The following is a 16630-nucleotide window of genomic DNA, read 5'->3' on the forward strand; positions in this document are numbered from 1 at the left end:
CCACCAGAGACAAGCAGCGATCGCTGCTGAGCTCCAGCCTGCATCCAAATCTGAGGTTCAAATCCTCCTGCTGGCGCTTCTGTCGATGCCTCTTGGATTTCTTCTTTCGCTGGGATTGCGTTATTCCATCCAAGTTCTTCGCTGGGGCCTCGCTGTGGTGAGCAGGTCCTGCTCGGGAGAGACCAGAGCTGGCCGAAGCTAGAAACTCCCTTGTATCCGCAGCCTTGGCCGGGCTGGAGGCCACCGAGGGGAGAGGGGGAGGCTGGGAGCACAGCAGCTGCGCTGGTAACGCCTGCGCAGCCGGGGGTCTCCGACACGGCGCAGCCGGCTTCGAGGCTGGGGTTTTATGGCCTCCTTTCTCTCCTGTGCACCCTCTCTTGTTCCCCACCTTCCCTTCATTCCTGGGACATGACTCTGTGATACAAAATACCCTCTTAATTTCCTGAGCCAGGCTGGGGCTCCCTGGAGAAGGCAGCGTCTGCCCGCCTGCCCCTCGCCTGCCTCTTGCATCCCTGTTCCAGGCTGCCAGCCGCTCCCGCTGGTGGGGAGCGGACGGGAGGGAAGCTGGGAGCGTGGCATCTTCCCAGGCCATGGGGAGAGGGTCTGCTGGCTTTTCCAGAGAAGCTGGTGGGAGGGTAGGGATGGAGCCAGGGTTGGCGCTGGGTTTTCTCCGCTTCCCTCCCCGCTGTCGGGGCTGCCCCGTCCCCTCCCCCAGCTGCATGGGAGCAGATGTGCTGCTTGTGTCAGCCCTGGCAGCCCCCTCTGCACACTCCAGCCGGGCTCCTGCGGCAGCCAGAGCCTTGTCCCCTCCCCCGTGTCGCTGGGGATGGCGGTTGAATCATCCGCCCACTCGGCTTGCCTCCCCTGTAACCCTCCCTCCTTCCTCCCTCCCGCAGGTCTCTTTGTTGGAAAATTCAAGGCAGATGAGTGCCGGGGAGCTCGGCCTCGGCACGTCTGCTGGCCCCGGGGCCGGCGAGCGGCCGGTGTGCTGGGTGATGCTCCGTGCGGAGCGGTGGCACCGAGGGCCCGGACCCACGCTTGCCCGGGCGAGCTCAGCCTGCCGCTCCATGGAAGGGGTTTTTCCTGGCCACCGTTCTCAGCTGTGTTGTGCCCAGCCCCCAGCAGGACTTGAAATATGGGAAAACCTGAAACCGAGCTGCCCTGATGGACGCTAAACTAAAAGCAGTCCCTTTGAAATCAGCCTCGGGCAGATGTTTTCCCTGGGCTGCGCTGGCTCCAGCCAAAAGGAAAGGCTTTGAGAGATCCTGAGCTCCTGGCCTGCTCTTTCGGGATTCCTGGGCTCAGGCCCCGTCAGCTCGGGGCTCTTCCCAGCACGTTCACGGGATGCTTTTCCCTCCCAGCACAGCCACCGGGCAGTTCCATCTCATGGCCGCCTCCCGTGCAGCCGTGGAGGGGAGACGTGGCACTGCTCACAGCTCCCCCAGAGGCTGCTCGCTTGGTGGCTTCTGCCTCAACCTGCGGGCCTGTTCCTGTGAGAAGTGTGGCTTGAAGAGAGTGGTGAGAGGTGGGGGGAGGAAGGCTGCAGCCCAGGGCTGAGGCTGGCGAGGAATGCAGGGCACAGAGGGCTGGGACGGCGCAGGGAGTGACAGACACGAGCAGGACCACAGAGAGATTCCTGCTCGGCTTGTGTCCAACTCCAGCGCTATCAGGTTTTGCTCTGTAGAGTCTAAATATATAATCCATTGTGCTCTGACAGCTGGGTGATAAATAGTGATAAATCATGCAGTGGCTGGGGAAGGAGGGAGAAAACTGCTCCAGGGTGGAGCTGACCCCTGGGATGTCTGGGGCAGCAGTGGGGTAATGGGGTGACGAGGGACCAGCTCTCAGGACAGACGGGGCTTGTTCTCCATCGAGCATTGCAGTTGAGGGTGGGCAAGGGGGTCTTGTGGGTTGGTTTTCTCTGTCCCCACTGAAAGTGGAATAGTTCATTTGGGCTTGGCGGTTGGTCACCGTGACCCTGCAAATATATCACCCTGTCCTTTCACCCACAGGCAGGGCTCTGTGTCCCTGAGCAGGCAGCATGCAGCACTGAAAATTGGCTCTGCCTGAAGTTCTCTCTAGGAATTGGATGAAGTCCAGGCTGCTGGCGACAGTATGAATGGATGCTAGTGCAGCCAGGCCAGGGTGCGTGTGTGTGTGTGCGTGTGCTTGGAAGCGAGGAGACAACTTGCCTGCATTGGAAAGGGTTGACATGGGCACCAAAGGGGACAGGTCCTAGGGGGACTGTCTGTGTTTGACACTCACCTTGGTTAGCAGGGACTTTGGGCAGAGGCTGGCACAGGGCATGCTGAAGAAGCATTAAGCCAGCAGGGTTTTAATCCATCCTCACTGCTCCTTTCCTGCTTTTTTTCTGCTTCTCCATCTGTGCAAGAGGAATTAACGCACATCTTGGGAGTGGATTAGACTGCTCAAACCATGACCTCCTCATCTGTGCCTTCTGGAGATGGGAAGCGTTTGTCCAGTCCCTTTGCTGGCTCTCCAGTTTGGGCAGGGATTGTGAGTGCCAGCTGCCAGCAAAGACGCGGCAATGTGCTGCCTTTCACCCTGTGGGACAGCCCTTTGCTGAGGCTGCGCGTCACTGGAGCAACCAGCACAGCCAGCAGGGTGGAGTGAGCCTGCTCTCCGGGTTTTGGTCTTCCAGCACTGTTCATTTGCCTTTTGCTGATGCCTGGCAAGTGTTGGTGAGCCTTGCTGTGCTGTTTTCAGTGAGTTTGGGCAGCTGTTGGCACACCAAGGAGCACAGCTGGGAGCACAGAGTACCTATTTCTCCAAACCCCAGCGTGCTGCAGCTGGATGGCAGTGCCTGGGCTGCTTGGCAGTCTGGAGTAATGGGTCACAGCTCCACATCCCACGCTTGCATCCTCTTCAATTCTCCGTGAGTTGGGGACTGGCTTGGGGACCCTTCAGAGCTGTTGGCGGGATCCCACCTCTGTGTACTCTGTTAGTTACTTATAAGCTGCTACTTTTTTAATGCATAGTTTTCCTTGTTCTCATATTTGTTCTTTTATTCTTTTTCTGTTGGATTCTTTTTCTCTTCAAACATAAATTATTCACTGTTTTGTTACTACTTTTTTTTTTTTTTTTTTAAAGCACAATATGTGTCAAACTATCTTAGATATAGCCTGGAAGGGGAAATTAATAGCATGAACTACTTGTAAGATGTCTTTGTGTTAAATGAGAGTGGTTAAAACATTGTCATTGGATAGAAAAGAAAATGAGCTTGTTAAAGCCCATTTTGCCATTAAATTTGATTTATCAAAAGATGTTATTAATTGAATCTGGTGAATTTACAAGTTGTTTTGATTGCAGACTCAATGCCCAGTGACATTTAAAGTAGAAAGAATAAATTTTCCCTCCAAAGAAAACTGATTTTTTTTTACTGTTGGGGGAAAAAAATTATCAGTGGCTCCCTCCACTGTGAAAACTGATAATAACGTGGCTGTTTGTGTAATGCGGGAACATGACATTGTGGCAGAACTATAAAGCTTGAAGTGATGTTGAAATATTATGTACCTAATTAAAAAGCAACAGTAACATTTGGGAGGCAACATGTTTGATGTATTTCACTTTCATCTGTTAGAAATCTCTGGCATAGGTTGTGATTCTTTCAGACCATTATAAAGAAGTTCAAGTTATGTATTTCTTTAGAAATAAGTGAACTGGTGGAAATGTCTGCTGGAAACACAACACAGCAGGGAGGAAACAGTCCAGGAGGTTCCTGGAGTGTGTGGAAGAACTTCCTGACCCAGCCGGTGAGGGAGCCGGCTAGGGAAGGTGCCCACTGGCTCTGTTGTTTGTGAACAGAGAAGGACTTGGGGGTGATGTGGTGGTTGGAGGCCGTCTTGGGTGTAGTGGTCACAAAATCGTACAGTTCCCAGTTCCTGGAGAAGGAAGGAGTGGGATCAGCACAACTGCTACCTTGGACGTCTGGAATGCAGACTTTGGCCAGTTTAGGAGGCTGTTTGACAGAGCCCCTTGGGAGACAGTCCTGGAGGGCAGAGGAGTCCTGGAAGGCTGGACGTTCTTCAAGAAGGAAATCTTAAAGGCACAGGAGCAGGCCGTGCCCGTGTGCCGAAAGACGAGCCAGCAGGGGAGAAGATGGTCCTGGCTGAACAGAGAGCTTTGGCTGGAACTCAGGGGAAAATAGGAGAGTTTATGACCTCTGGAAGAAGGGCAGGCAACTCAGGAGGACTAGAAGGTGTCGTGAGGTTGTGCAGGGAGAAAATCAGAAGAGGCCAAAGCCCAACTAGAACTTAATCTGGCTACTGCCATAAAAACAATAAAAAATATTTCTATAATTACACTAGCAACAAAAGGAGAGCTAAGGAGAATCTCCATCCTTTAGTGGATGCTGGGGGGAAACAGTGTCAAAGGCTGAGTTAATGCCACCTTTGCCTCAGTCTTTAACAGTAAGACCAGTTGTTCCCCAGGTACCCAGGCCCCTGAGCTGGGAGACGAGTACAGGGAGCAGAATGAAGCCCCCATAATGCAAGGGGAAGTGGCCACTGACCTGCTACACCACTTAGATGCACGCCAGTCTATGGGGCTGGGTGGGATCCACCTAAGGGTGCTGGTGGAAGTGCCCACTGAGCCAGTCTCCATCATTTATCAGCAGTGCTGGCTCACTGGGGAGGTCCCAGTTGACTAGAAATTGGCAAATGTGGTGTCCGTCTGCAAGAAGGGCTGGAAGGAGGATCTGGAGAGCTACAGGCCTGTCAGTCTGACCTCGGTGCTGGGGAAGGTTATGGAGCAGATCATCGTGAGTGCTGTCATGTGGCATGTACAGGACAGCCAGGTGGTCAGACCCAGTCACCACAGGTTTATGAAGGGCAGGTCCTGCTTGACTAACCTGATCTCCTTCTGCGGCAAGGTGACCTGCTTAGTGGATGAGGGGAGGGCTGTGGATGTTGTCTTCCTGGACTTCAGTAGAGCCTTTGACACCATTTCCCACAGCATTCTCCTGGAGGAACTGGCTGCTCGTGGCTCGGACGGGTGTACTTTCTGCTGGGTAAAAAACTGGCTGGATGGCCGAGCCCAGAGAGTGATGGTGAATGGTGTTACATCCAGTTGGTGGCTGGTCACAGGTGGAGTTCTCCAGGGCTCAGTACTGGGGCCAGTTCTGTTTAATATCTTTATCGGCGATCTGGGTGAGGGGATCGAGTGCACCCTCAGTAAGGTTGCAGACGACACCAGGCTGGGTGGGAGTGTTGATCTGCTGCAGGGCAGGAAGGCTCTGCAGAGGGGTCTGGACAGGCTGGATCGATGGGCCAAGGCCACCTGTGTGAGGTGTCAGGTCCTGTGCTTGGGTCACACCAACCCCACGCAGCGCTGCGGGCTGGGGGCAGAGTGGCTGGGAAGCTGCCTGGTGGGAAAGGACCTGGGGGTGCTGGTCAACAGCCGGCTGAACGTGAGCCAGCAGTGTGCCCAGGTGGCCAAGGAGGCCAACAGCGTCCCGGCTTGTATCAGAAACAGTGTGGCCAGCAGGACCAGGGCAGTGACCGTCCCCCTGTACTGGGCACTGGTGGGGCTGCACCTTGAACCCTGTGTTCAGTTTTGGGCCCCTCATGACAAGAAGGACACTGAGGTGCTGGAGCGTGTCCAAAGGGCAACGGAGCTGGTGGAGGTCTAGAGCACAAGTGTTACAAGGAGCAGCTGAGGAACTGGGGTGGTTTAGCCTGGGGAAAAGGAGGCTCAGGGGAGACCTTATCGCTCTCTACAACTACCTGAAGGGAGGTTGTAGTGAGGTGGTTGTTGATCTCTTCTCCCAAGTAACAAGCGATAGGACAAGAGGAGACAGCCTCAAGTTGTGCTGGGGAGGTTTAGATTGGATATTTGGAAAAATTTCTTCACCAAAAGAGTTGTCAAGCATTGGAGCAGGCTGCCCAGGGAGGTGGTAGAATCACCATCCCTGGAGGTATGTAAAAGACAAATAGATGTGGCACTGAGGGACATGGTTTAGTGGTGGACTTGGCAGTGCTAAGTTAGCAGTTGGACTCGGTGATCTTAAAGGTCTTTTCTATCCAAATTATTTTATGATTCTATGATATGTATCTGAATATTTTTTTTTACTGATTAAAATGTGAATTGGGGGATGAAATAGCTGAGTGCGCATGGGAGAGCCTGTTCTGCCCTTGTCTTCTCACCTCCAGCCTGCCAGTCGTGGCTGTGGGCATAGGCAGTTGTAGCCTGGCAGCAGGAGGGAGCTGCTGGCCCTCTCCCCACCCCGTTGCCAAGCCTGAGCTCTACCTCCTGTTGGGTGCAAACACCTGCCTTGGGAAAGTCTCCTTTTCCTCTGAAGTCCTGGACCCAGCTCTGACTGCCTTCTCTCCCTTCTGCAGGGTGGTGAAAGAAGAGATCTCTGATGACAATGCCAAGCTTCCCTGCTTCAACGGCCGGGTGGTGTCCTGGGTAAGCAAGCCCCTTGCTTCGGTATCTCGCTGCCTGTGTTTCTGCCCTTTCTGAAAACCACCGTTAGGTTGCATAGTGCCAAGTAAGGCACAGGGACGGCTCCATACTGTCGGCGTGCTGACTGCGATCGAAGCTGATGAGCTGGATTACCACACTCCAGTCCCTCAGATGGAGAGGGTGCTGCGTGGTGCTGGGTCCCCCATGCCGGGAAAGATGTGAGATGCCTCTGTGGAGAACTTGCAGTAACTGATGCCTGGCAGAGGTGGTGGTCCTGGCCTGTCAGCAGCGTAACTCGTGTGCCCCTATGGCAGGGTCAGCTTTCCAAGGAAAGTCCCGCTCCTGTGACTGGTGCAAAGGGCTTAAGTGACTTTAGTGCTGGTGAAGCGGACTGGATTTGACTGCCCTGAAGACTGAAGGTACTGCCTGGGCAGCTGCAGGACAAGCTTCTCCCTCTGTGCCGTGCCATGCACACGCTCTGTCCCCTGCCCGCATGCCTCCCTTTGCCCCCAAGGGGACCCTCTGTTCGTGTGGGGAGGTGGTGTTCAGCCTCCATAGCCCGTCATCCCTTTTTCCCCTCTGCTGAGCTGCAGTTTGTGCTGATGAGGGTGCGTGGATCTACACCAGGAGCAGAACCAAGACCCAAGTGCCTTTTTCCAGAGGCCACCAAATAGCCCCTAAACAGCAAAAATCCTCAGTAAATCAGGCTAGGTGGGATGCAGTGCTGCATTTGTCCCTTCACCAAACAGCTAGATCTGGGCCAGGAGCCGTGAAAACACTGTGTTTTGGGAGGGAGGGTGTGGGTGACAGGACCGGGTGAGCAGGCGCTCTGCTGCCATACTGGTTGCCCATGGGACACTGGCCAGGGGAGCAGCATGGCCAGTAGGGTCCTGCCCTGCACCAGGAGGAGAGGGTGCACAGGGCTCCCACACCAAGAGCCGGCAGCCAGGCGCCTGCGGTCCTGCCTCTAGCAGCTAGCCAGGCCGGTCGGAAAACAGCCCGTCCAGCGCTTGGCCACCATCCCTGCTGCTGCTGCATCTGCCCTGAGACACCTCCCCACCTGTCCCTTTCCAGCTGCCTTTTGTTTTCACGTGCTATATGGGGAATCCCAGTCTCTGAACCTTTTCCATTGCTCTTTTTCTACCTGACGTGCTTTTCCTTGTCATCCACGCATCCATGCAGCTGCTAGCTTTCTTTATTGGGGCTCTCTGGTTGCTCAGTGTGAGCAGCATGGGTCCGATGCAGCTCTGCTGTGACCAGGGCACTGTGCTGCTGCCCTGGTGTGCTGGCTCCTCGCAGGGAACTTGTGCCTGGAGTTAGCACTGCTACTGGCTCTTGTGCACAAGGGGTGACGGCAGTCTGAGTCCTTTATGCACAGCTGATGATCCCTTTTTCTCTCTCTGCTGAGAGTATCCTTGTCCATGGGTGGTTTGGGGGCTGAGGGGGCAGCACTTGTTTCGCTGCTTCTGCCAGACAGGCTGGGGATGCAGCTATTTTAGGAACTTGGTAGTAATTTTAGCTAGAGGGAAAGATGGGGGCATGGATCCAAGTGAATATTTCCTGACAGTGCAAGAGGCAGGAAAAGTGCAGGGTGGTTATCAAAACCTTCCCTGGAGGAAATCCCAGCCCCAGGAGTGTTGGTGGAAGGCAGCATCAGTCCCCAAGCTTGGGAACACCCCCGCTCCTCTCCTCCTCGCTGCTGTTTGACAGCTGCCTGTGGCTATTTCCCTCTGTCCAGATCTATTTGCCTGGTCTTGCCTTGAGATCTCCAAGCATAGAGTGTTGTATGACTTTTCCTTAGGCAATGCTGGCCACTTTCAGCATCTCTTCTCCCCTGTGCTCCCAGGCAATGGCTGCCAGAGCAGGGATGTGGCCCTCAGGGAGTGGGATGTGTCCTGGGAAGACAAGTCACTAGGAAGGTGCCAGGAGCAGAGCCGGGCATGTGCCTGGGGCTTTCTGGAGGGAGGGAAGCTGAGCTGAGTGTGAGACACTGAGTGTGAGCTGGTTAGACAGTTGCGAGAGCAGGAGCCGTTGGGCTTGTCCTGGGGCTTGTGAGACAGGCTCTGCAGCTTTTGACACCCCAGGGTGCTTTCTGCCCTGTCTGCTGCCTTGGCTGTGGCTTTTTCAGGGCTGCTCTGTCTTCCTTGCCCAGCTGCACCCGTTTCTGTTCCCCATGCCTCTCTGGCAGCAGACTTTTCTCTCTGTGCCCTAATGATGATCTGTGGAATCCGTCCCCCCTTCATTAAGGTTTCCGCAGTTCCGAAAGATGGGCAGGGCACAGCTCTGTGTTTCATCAGTGATTCTGGGAAGCACTCAAGACCTGTGAAAATGGGCTGTGCCTCCAGCACCTGGGTTGGCATCTGCTTCTGCCTCCATGTGGATGTGATCCCCTCGCCAGCAAGCAGCAGAGCTGCCTCTGCATTTACGCTGGGCATTATGGCTTGGGCAGCAGCTCTTGGCTCCTTTCCAGGCTGTGGTTCATGATCCTTCTGTCCAGACCCACAGTCAGGCATCCCTCATCTCTGTTGGATCAGACCTCTTCTGTGATGGCTGATGGCTTGGCAGTTGTTTCAAGTACACAGGCTGAGGCTTGACCCCTGTCCTGGTCTCCTCACTGTGCTGGACTGGCTCCAGGTGACCCACAGCCTGTTTAGTCTGGGGCAGATCATGGTGCTGGGCCCTGCAGTCCCTCCCTGACACTGGGAGAGAGCCACCCTCCCTGCTTGCCCATGCCATACAGCAGACAGGTGTGGGGCAGATGTGAAAAGCACATTGGAAGGTCCTTAAAGATGGAACTTGATCTTCCCTTACACATGAGCTCTAGCTTGTCCCTGGGGATTTGCTCCCTGGTCGAGGTGGGACTCCTTTCTGGACCTTGTTACCTCCACTCTGAGGGTCCCCAAATGTCTCTTGCAAGGAAAAGGCTTTTTGTTGCTTTCCTGCCCAGCCCTGTTGGGATTAGCCCTGCTCAGCCCAGCTTGAAAGTGGGGAGAGTGCAAACCTGCATAGGGAGTGATTTTGGGGAAACCACTTTCCACTGAGCTTATTTGAGCCATCTTCTCTTTCATCCCACTGGTGAGCACATTCCTCTCAGGAGAGGCTCCACCTCATTCCTTGAGCCCTGAAGTTGGTGGTTTATCTTAGAGCCAGAGGCACAGATGTAGGTGTGTCTGGGCTGCCCCAGACCATGGCTGGTATAAAGAGTTCCTGGGGTTTGACCCTTTCCTGAATTTCTGCACTGAGGAAACTGTTGAGCCTTCCAGAGGTTGGCTGGAGATTGTGCCCAAGCCAGTTCTTTGGGCACAACCTGAAAGATTGCAAAGTGCATGTGGAAGCCAGAAAAAGAGCATGTTGAAGTCTATTTCAGTGCCAGCCTCAGCCCTGAACTCTGTTACCCCCAGCTCCTGTGGGCTGGGAAGGTGAAAGTCCTGCTGGGACCCACAGCTTGCAGGGGGAGGTGTAGGGGCTGGTAACGCTGAGAAAAGGAATGACTGACAGCTGCCTCTTCTGATGTAAGAAGAACTAGGGGAATCCACTCTTTGCTACAGGACGTGTGCTAAATGTTACCTGAGTGTACAAATTGTGCAGTGTGGGTGTACAGATGATGTCAAAATCTCCAAGCAGGGCTGTCAGCCACCCGGACTTCACTGCTGGGTCAGGAATTCCTGAGCCACAAATAGCCAGTGTCTGGGAAGGCGTTAAGGGGGAGTGTTGCTGCATGCTTGGCCTGTTCCATACCTGCTCCTGGGCATCTGCTGTTGTCCACTGTCAGAGATGAGGTCCTGGGCCAGGCAGGCATTTGGCCAGCTCATTTGGCCACTCTTGTAAGCATTTTCCCAGTGCCTCAGCCATTTCATTCTCTGTCTGTCGTCCCTCCAGCTGGTGTCTGCAGAGGGTTCCCATTCAGATGCTGGCTCGGTCTGTGCCGATAACCAAACGGAGCTGCCACCCTCCATGGAGCGCACGGGAGGAATTGGAGACTCTAGGCCCCCCTCTTTCCAGTAAGTTATCTGGACACTTGTCCTTATTTCTGAGGGACCCACACTGACTTTGCTGTAAATCCAGACCAGGGACTGGGACACTCTGACCCAAATTGGTAGAGATCACAGCCAGCTAAGGGGGGAGGAGGATGGGACTGGGAGCAGATTCGAAGTGGAGCTGCATTATTCAACAAGCAAGGGCATGCTGAAAATCGTGCAAGGAAGATGGCAAAGAGCTGGCACAGTTTCCCCCAGCCCCTTGCCCTGCACTCATAGATGTGCTGTGGTTGTTCCCCACCACCTCTGCTCTTGTCCTTCAAAGAGACAGCTGGTGGCTGGAGGCTTACGCTGGCCAGCATAGAGGTAGGGAGAGCCTGCTTTAGGTTGCTCCCTGTTGGACATATTTGTTGCTTTTATCTTATCACAGCCCTAACACTGGGGGGAGTCGGGAAAACTTGGACAATGAGACAGAGACAGACTCGGTGGTATCATCGCAAAGGGAACGACCTCGTCGGACAGATGGGCCTGAGCATGGTGAGTGTTGGTAACATGGCAAGAGCTCTGCAGGGCATGGCTGGGGCACAAAGGGGGCACCAGCTCCATAAATGGAACAGCTCTGCTCTGCAGAACCTTCCCACCTTAGAAGGGCTGTTCAGTGATCTGAGGCCGTAGCCTCACGTTGGAGGCAGGAGCTGTGTTGCATCAGAGCTTGGTGTTGAAACCTTTGGGGGCAAAGGAGATGTCTCCTGTAGAAGCCTCAAGAGCAGGAGACAGCAGCGCCTCACTCCTTGGTTGAAAAGCAGAGTGCTCTAGCCTTGTCCCTTCGTGCTGCTCCTTGCTCTGCCACAGAACCAGCTGCAAGGCTTCCATGAGTTTAGCAGCATTGTTTCTAGTGGCCCATCAGCCTGCTTCCCATCCTGTGGTGATAGAAGAGGTATCCCACAGAAGATAGATCTGATCCCAGGGTGTACTTAGAGCTGGCTGGCACTCGATGGGATTGTCTGATGACCAGATTCATGCTGAGAAGGTTGCCATGAGCCCTGCATAGGGGAGGGGATTGTTTACCTGTGACCTGTCTCAAGCACACTGAGTCTTGACTCTTCATAGCACCCAGGGTGAATGGGACAGTGAAGGGAGAGCGACGTCGAGACCTGGGCGGGTACGAGAGCTCCTCCACGCTCATGAGCAGTGAGCTGGAGACCACCAGCTTCTTCGATTCAGATGAAGATGACTCCACCAGCAGGTAGGGGAAAGCTTAGGTCCTGGAGGAACACTAGCTTCCCACTGCCTCCCAGCACAGAGATGCCTTTGCAGGGCACTGTAATCCTGTACTCCAGGGTTGTGCTCAGACCTGCCTCTGTCTCAAGTCTGGCCCAGCAGACCCCTCTGCTGTTTTCTGTCCCCCGCATACATGTTCTTCCCCTCTTCCCCTGCAGTCTTCTATTCCCTGTGCCATTTCTGTGGCTATCTTGCTGCCAGAGCCACCACCCTGGCAGCAGAAGAGCTGACTCTTGCTTTTGCCTCTAGGTTTAGCAGTTCGACAGAGCAAAGCAGTGCTTCCCGTCTAATGAGGAGGCACAAGCGACGCCGGCGGAAACAGAAGGCTCCACGCATTGAGCGGGTACCCAGGGGCTGGGTATCCTGGGGAGGGCAATGCAGGGCAAGGTGGGCTGCCTGGTGGATATCTCCACTCAATGCTGCAGGGCTGATCAGCTGTTTGCTGTGGGTATAGCTGGGGACAGGTGATGTCCAAGTGCTGAGACTTCATAAAATGCTGTAAACCTCTCCCATGCCAATGTAGCCTCAAGAGCTGGGACTGTAGACCTTGTCCTGGCTGTGGAGAGGTCATAAGAACCATGGCTGATGCCCTCTGGCTCTGCAAAGCTCCCGGCATAAGGCTGGAGTTGTGGGTGGTAGCTGTGGTGTGCCACAGGGAGTGACAGGGAGCACAAGTCGAGGGAGCTGGGGCTGGGAATGTTACTGAGGCAGAGGAGGATATCTCATGTTTCACTTGTGTTCCAGTCATCGTCCTTCAGCAGCATCACAGACTCCACCATGTCCCTGAACATCATCACAGTCACGCTGAACATGGGTGAGTGGGTGGTCTGCATGGAGCCTGTAGTCCTTCCAGAGTGAGATGGGGTGGCGGAGAGGGAACTGGGAAGTGGGCAAAGAGAACACATGTGGGGAGGAGTGAGGAGATGGATTCTGTAGGCTTGTCTTGAAGCACTAGTCTTTCAAGAGTTTCTCTGTGTCCCTGACATCTCTCTGGGACAGGAGTGCAAGCGACCAACATTAGAACGTGGTTTGTCTGAGGTTAGGGCTGCTTGTGGCAGCTGCTTTATGATGTCTTACTTCTTTCTCCTTCCATCGCTGCAGAGAAATACAACTTCCTGGGCATTTCTATTGTGGGACAGAGCAATGAGCGTGGGGATGGAGGCATTTACATTGGCTCTATCATGAAGGGCGGTGCTGTGGCAGCTGATGGCAGGATTGAGCCAGGAGACATGCTCTTGCAGGTACTTCACGCCCACATACCTCCATCTTTGGGCCTGGGAAAGCAGTAAGAAAAGACCCAGAAGCCTCCCTGTGCACTTTGGCAGGCTAAACCCAGGAAGCTGCACTTGAAAGAGGGAAGCTGAGTCACTGCTGAGCTGAGTGGGGAGCTCGGCTTCTGGTCACATCTCTGAGACTCACCTTTTTGTGCTGTTTGCAGGTAAATGACATCAACTTTGAGAACATGAGCAACGATGACGCTGTGCGGGTGCTGAGGGAGATTGTACACAAGCCGGGGTGAGTAGTCGGGTTGTTCCTTACCTCTGTGGGCAGCTGTACAGTGTGTGCTTGGGGTTGGGGGTGTGTGTTGTGTCTTCCAGCCACCTCTGCCAGTGGCACTGCAGATTCTTGGAACTTTTGGTGGTTTTGGTGTTACTTTGATTCCTGGGTTTTCATGCTTGAAGCAAAAATTGAAGCCAACAGAATGGTGGTGAATTGGGGTCTGTGCCCCTTTTTTGTGGGGATGTCATGTTATTAGGGTCATCAGCAACCCTCAGCAGGGTCACATCATTTTGTCCATGCCACTAAGAAAATCCATAGCTGGAGGGGAACAATGGCACTTTACTGGCAGCTTCTCCCTGTCTTGCACAAAAGAGCTCGAATACCGTGTTGGCCTATCATGCAGAGGTTTGTGCCGCTGGGCTCTTGTTCTAACTCTTGCCTCTTTGTTGCAGGCCAATCACCCTGACGGTGGCCAAGTGCTGGGACCCCAGCCCCCGGGGCTGCTTCTCGTTACCCAGGAGTAAGTGGATAGCTGACCCACCCTTAACGCTGGTGCCCAGCTCATGTGAGAGCCCTGCCTTAAGCACTTACTTGGTTGTTGTCTTGTTCCTCCCCTGTGTGTGTGAGATCCCATGTGGCACTGAATTGGGGTTGGATGGGGTTTCAGCTCTCCTGCTAGGAGGCTACTATGTCCTATTCTCAGGCCAAAAAGCCCATAAGCCCAGCCCTCCTTCCCACATCACGCTGGGGACGCGTTTCACTGGGGCAGGGGGGTCACTTGCTCGGGGCGCCAGAGGAAAGAGAAACCCCTCCTTGAGCCATAGGGGGATCTCTCCCTCTGCACCTCTCCTGCTGACCCTTCCTCTCTTCTTTCTCTCCCAGTTGCTCCCCAGCGGATCTGGGCTGGGCCAGACTCTCCATGCTCCGATCCGGGTGAGTCCCGGCAGATGCTGGGGATGGAATGGGCTGTGCTGAGTCCCTGTCCTTCCCCAGAGGTTGATTGGATGAGGGGATAATTTCTTATAGCTACTAACTGACTCTTTCTTCAATGCAGGTGAGCCCATCCGGCCCATCGACCCGGCAGCCTGGGTGTCTCACACAGCAGCGATGACTGGCACCTACCCAGCGTACGGTATGAGTCCATCCATGAGCACAATCACTTCCACCAGCTCCTCCATCACCAGCTCCATCCCAGAGACCGAACGTAAGTCCTTGTGCCTCCGTGCTCCACCCGCTGCACGGCTTCCTCACCTTCACTGTGCTGTAAAGGGAGCAATACATCTGCTTGGGGACAGCTGGGATGGGCAAGATGTGCCCTGCCAAGGGACTAGGAGGGAGGGAGCTCTCACCAGGCAGGCATCCGGATCAGTGGGAGTTCTGCCTGCATGAATTAATACTCCATTTTTCAGCCTTCTGTGTAAGGGGAGTAGAAGAGCCTGGGTATGATCCAGGAGCTGTGGCAGGTGCAGAGGGAAGGCTCAGAGCAGTCAGGGGTTATCGGCTGAGACTGCGGGGCTGGAGGGGGTCAGCTTGTCCCTAGAGCAATTGCCCTCCCAGACAGCAGATAGGGCAGGGTGGAGGAGGCAGCTGGGAGCACAGTGCCTTGCAGTGGGGCAGAGTCCTACTGAGCACAAGGCTCTTGGCTGCTTTCTGAAGGTTTTGGGCGATTCTAGGTTACAGAACCCTGAAGCCAAGGGTCTGGAGAGCTCAAACGGGGCAAAAAGCCAGGAGTTTGTTACAGGTTTGTGAGGAGCAGAGAGTTCTCTTGCTGGGCTGCATGGGCTCAGTTGGCAGCTTTTGGATCTCAGCTGCTTGGGACTGGCTGGAAGGAGGAAGACTCTAGCCTGGGTTTGGCACAAGAGGAAATGGCTGACACGTGAAGGGTACCATCGGAAGGCTGGAAGGGGGGTTACACAGCATGCGCCCCAGGGCTGTCTGCAATGTATTGTTCCCTGGCCCATTCTTCCTGTGTGTGATGCTTCCATGTGGCTCTGTTGTCTTTTCTGGCCTCTCTCATCTCTGCCTCCCTTCCTTCATTTACACCACAGGCCTGGATGATTTTCACCTGTCCATCCACAGCGACATGGCCACCATTGTTAAAGCCATGGCCTCACCAGAGTCAGGCCTGGAGGTGCGTGACCGCATGTGGCTGAAGATCACCATCCCCAATGCCTTCATTGGTAAGAGACTGTGCTGCTTGCAGCAGAGGCAGGGGCTGGGGAATGGGTGGCCTGTTTTCCAAGCAGATGCCCAAGGCAGCATCGCTGTCACCATAAACTAACTGTTGACCAGGCCAGAATCACAAATTTAACCTGTGGCTGTGCAGTCTGTTTTCATCTTTTCGCCCACTTTATCTTGGCTCCAGTGTGGCCCACTGCCTCAAGTGCCACTGTCTTCCTCTGTCTTGCTGTATTTAACTGTGATGTTTGGTGGCAGGTTCGGATGTGGTGGATTGGCTCTATCACCATGTGGAAGGCTTTACAGACCGTCGTGAATCCCGCAAATATGCCAGCAATCTGCTGAAGGCTGGCTACATCCGACATACCGTGAACAAGATCACCTTCTCGGAGCAGTGCTATTATATCTTCGGGGACCTCTGTGGAAGTATGGCGCTTGGCATGGGTGGGAGGGAGAAGATGAAGGGGTAGAGGACTTGCAGAGCCCTGCCAACACCATGGGGACATAGCTACAGCCATTGCCCATCAGGCTGAGCCCCTTGTTTTACAGATTCTGTTAGAGAGCGATGAAGAATATCGCAGCTCCCTTGTCGTGCTGCTGGGGTAGTAAATTTGGAAGCAGTGTTGACAGTGCCACCTACTATATGATCTTTCTCCTAGGCAGCTATAGCAGAGTCTTAGTCTTTACTGTCTTCAGGCTCTAAACATCCAATGCTGGCAAGGGGGGTGGTGCTCAGACAACTGGGTTCTGTTCAAATAATGAGGCACGGGGGAAGTAATTGGCAGGGTGAGATGTAGCTCTGATGTGGTCCTTTCCCACCAAACTGGTCTCTGTATTAGAGTGGCAGCTCAGACTCACACAGCCTGGCTTGCTGTCCAGCCAGGAAGCACAAATGGTTGCGTTGACTAGCAGGGAGGGTGCCAGCTTCTTGTGTCTCCTTGCGTACCCGATCCTTGTTCATCAGCAGGGGTGGACAGGGAGCTTCTTCATCACAGCTGGCTGTCTTTCCACTTGGATTAACCCCTCTTCTCTACTTTCTTGTAGACATGGCTAATCTATCTCTTCATGATCATGATGGCTCCAGCGGTGCCTCCGATCAGGACACTTTGGCTCCGCTCCCCCACCCAGGAGCTGCACCCTGGCCCATGGCTTTCCCGTATCAGTATCCACCGCCTCATCCGTACAACCCCCACCCCGGCTTCCCTGACCCAGGCTACAGCTATGGAGGGGGCAGCGCAGGCAGCCAGCACAGTGAAGGTGGGTGAAAA

The 16630-nt window shown here is 54.4% G+C and overlaps 1 protein-coding gene across 6 annotated transcripts in view; it reads left to right on the plus strand.

Annotated features, from left to right (window-relative positions):
- DVL3 (dishevelled segment polarity protein 3) overlaps nucleotides 1-16630 on the plus strand; it is a 35684-nt gene that overhangs the window by 16398 nt on the left and 2656 nt on the right. For 2 of the 6 annotated variants that reach the window (XM_055723309.1, XM_055723308.1), the window contains exons 2-15: nucleotides 6360-6429; nucleotides 10306-10427; nucleotides 10834-10940; nucleotides 11514-11649; nucleotides 11934-12027; nucleotides 12429-12498; nucleotides 12786-12925; nucleotides 13123-13199; nucleotides 13637-13704; nucleotides 14067-14117; nucleotides 14239-14388; nucleotides 15233-15364; nucleotides 15621-15788; nucleotides 16407-16619. In XM_055723309.1, coding sequence (XP_055579284.1) covers nucleotides 6360-6429; nucleotides 10306-10427; nucleotides 10834-10940; nucleotides 11514-11649; nucleotides 11934-12027; nucleotides 12429-12498; nucleotides 12786-12925; nucleotides 13123-13199; nucleotides 13637-13704; nucleotides 14067-14117; nucleotides 14239-14388; nucleotides 15233-15364; nucleotides 15621-15788; nucleotides 16407-16619 — 1598 coding nt within the window. Of the gene's footprint in view, nucleotides 1-6359; nucleotides 6430-10305; nucleotides 10428-10833; nucleotides 10941-11513; nucleotides 11650-11933; nucleotides 12028-12428; nucleotides 12499-12785; nucleotides 12926-13122; nucleotides 13200-13636; nucleotides 13750-14066; nucleotides 14118-14238; nucleotides 14389-15232; nucleotides 15365-15620; nucleotides 15789-16406; nucleotides 16620-16630 lie in introns of all 6 variants that reach the window. The other 4 variants (XM_055723312.1, XM_055723311.1, XM_055723307.1 and 1 more) reach the window with 3 other exon arrangements.

This window comes from Falco cherrug, chromosome 11 (genome assembly GCF_023634085.1).
Source record: "Falco cherrug isolate bFalChe1 chromosome 11, bFalChe1.pri, whole genome shotgun sequence".
Taxonomy (NCBI): domain Eukaryota; kingdom Metazoa; phylum Chordata; class Aves; order Falconiformes; family Falconidae; genus Falco; species Falco cherrug.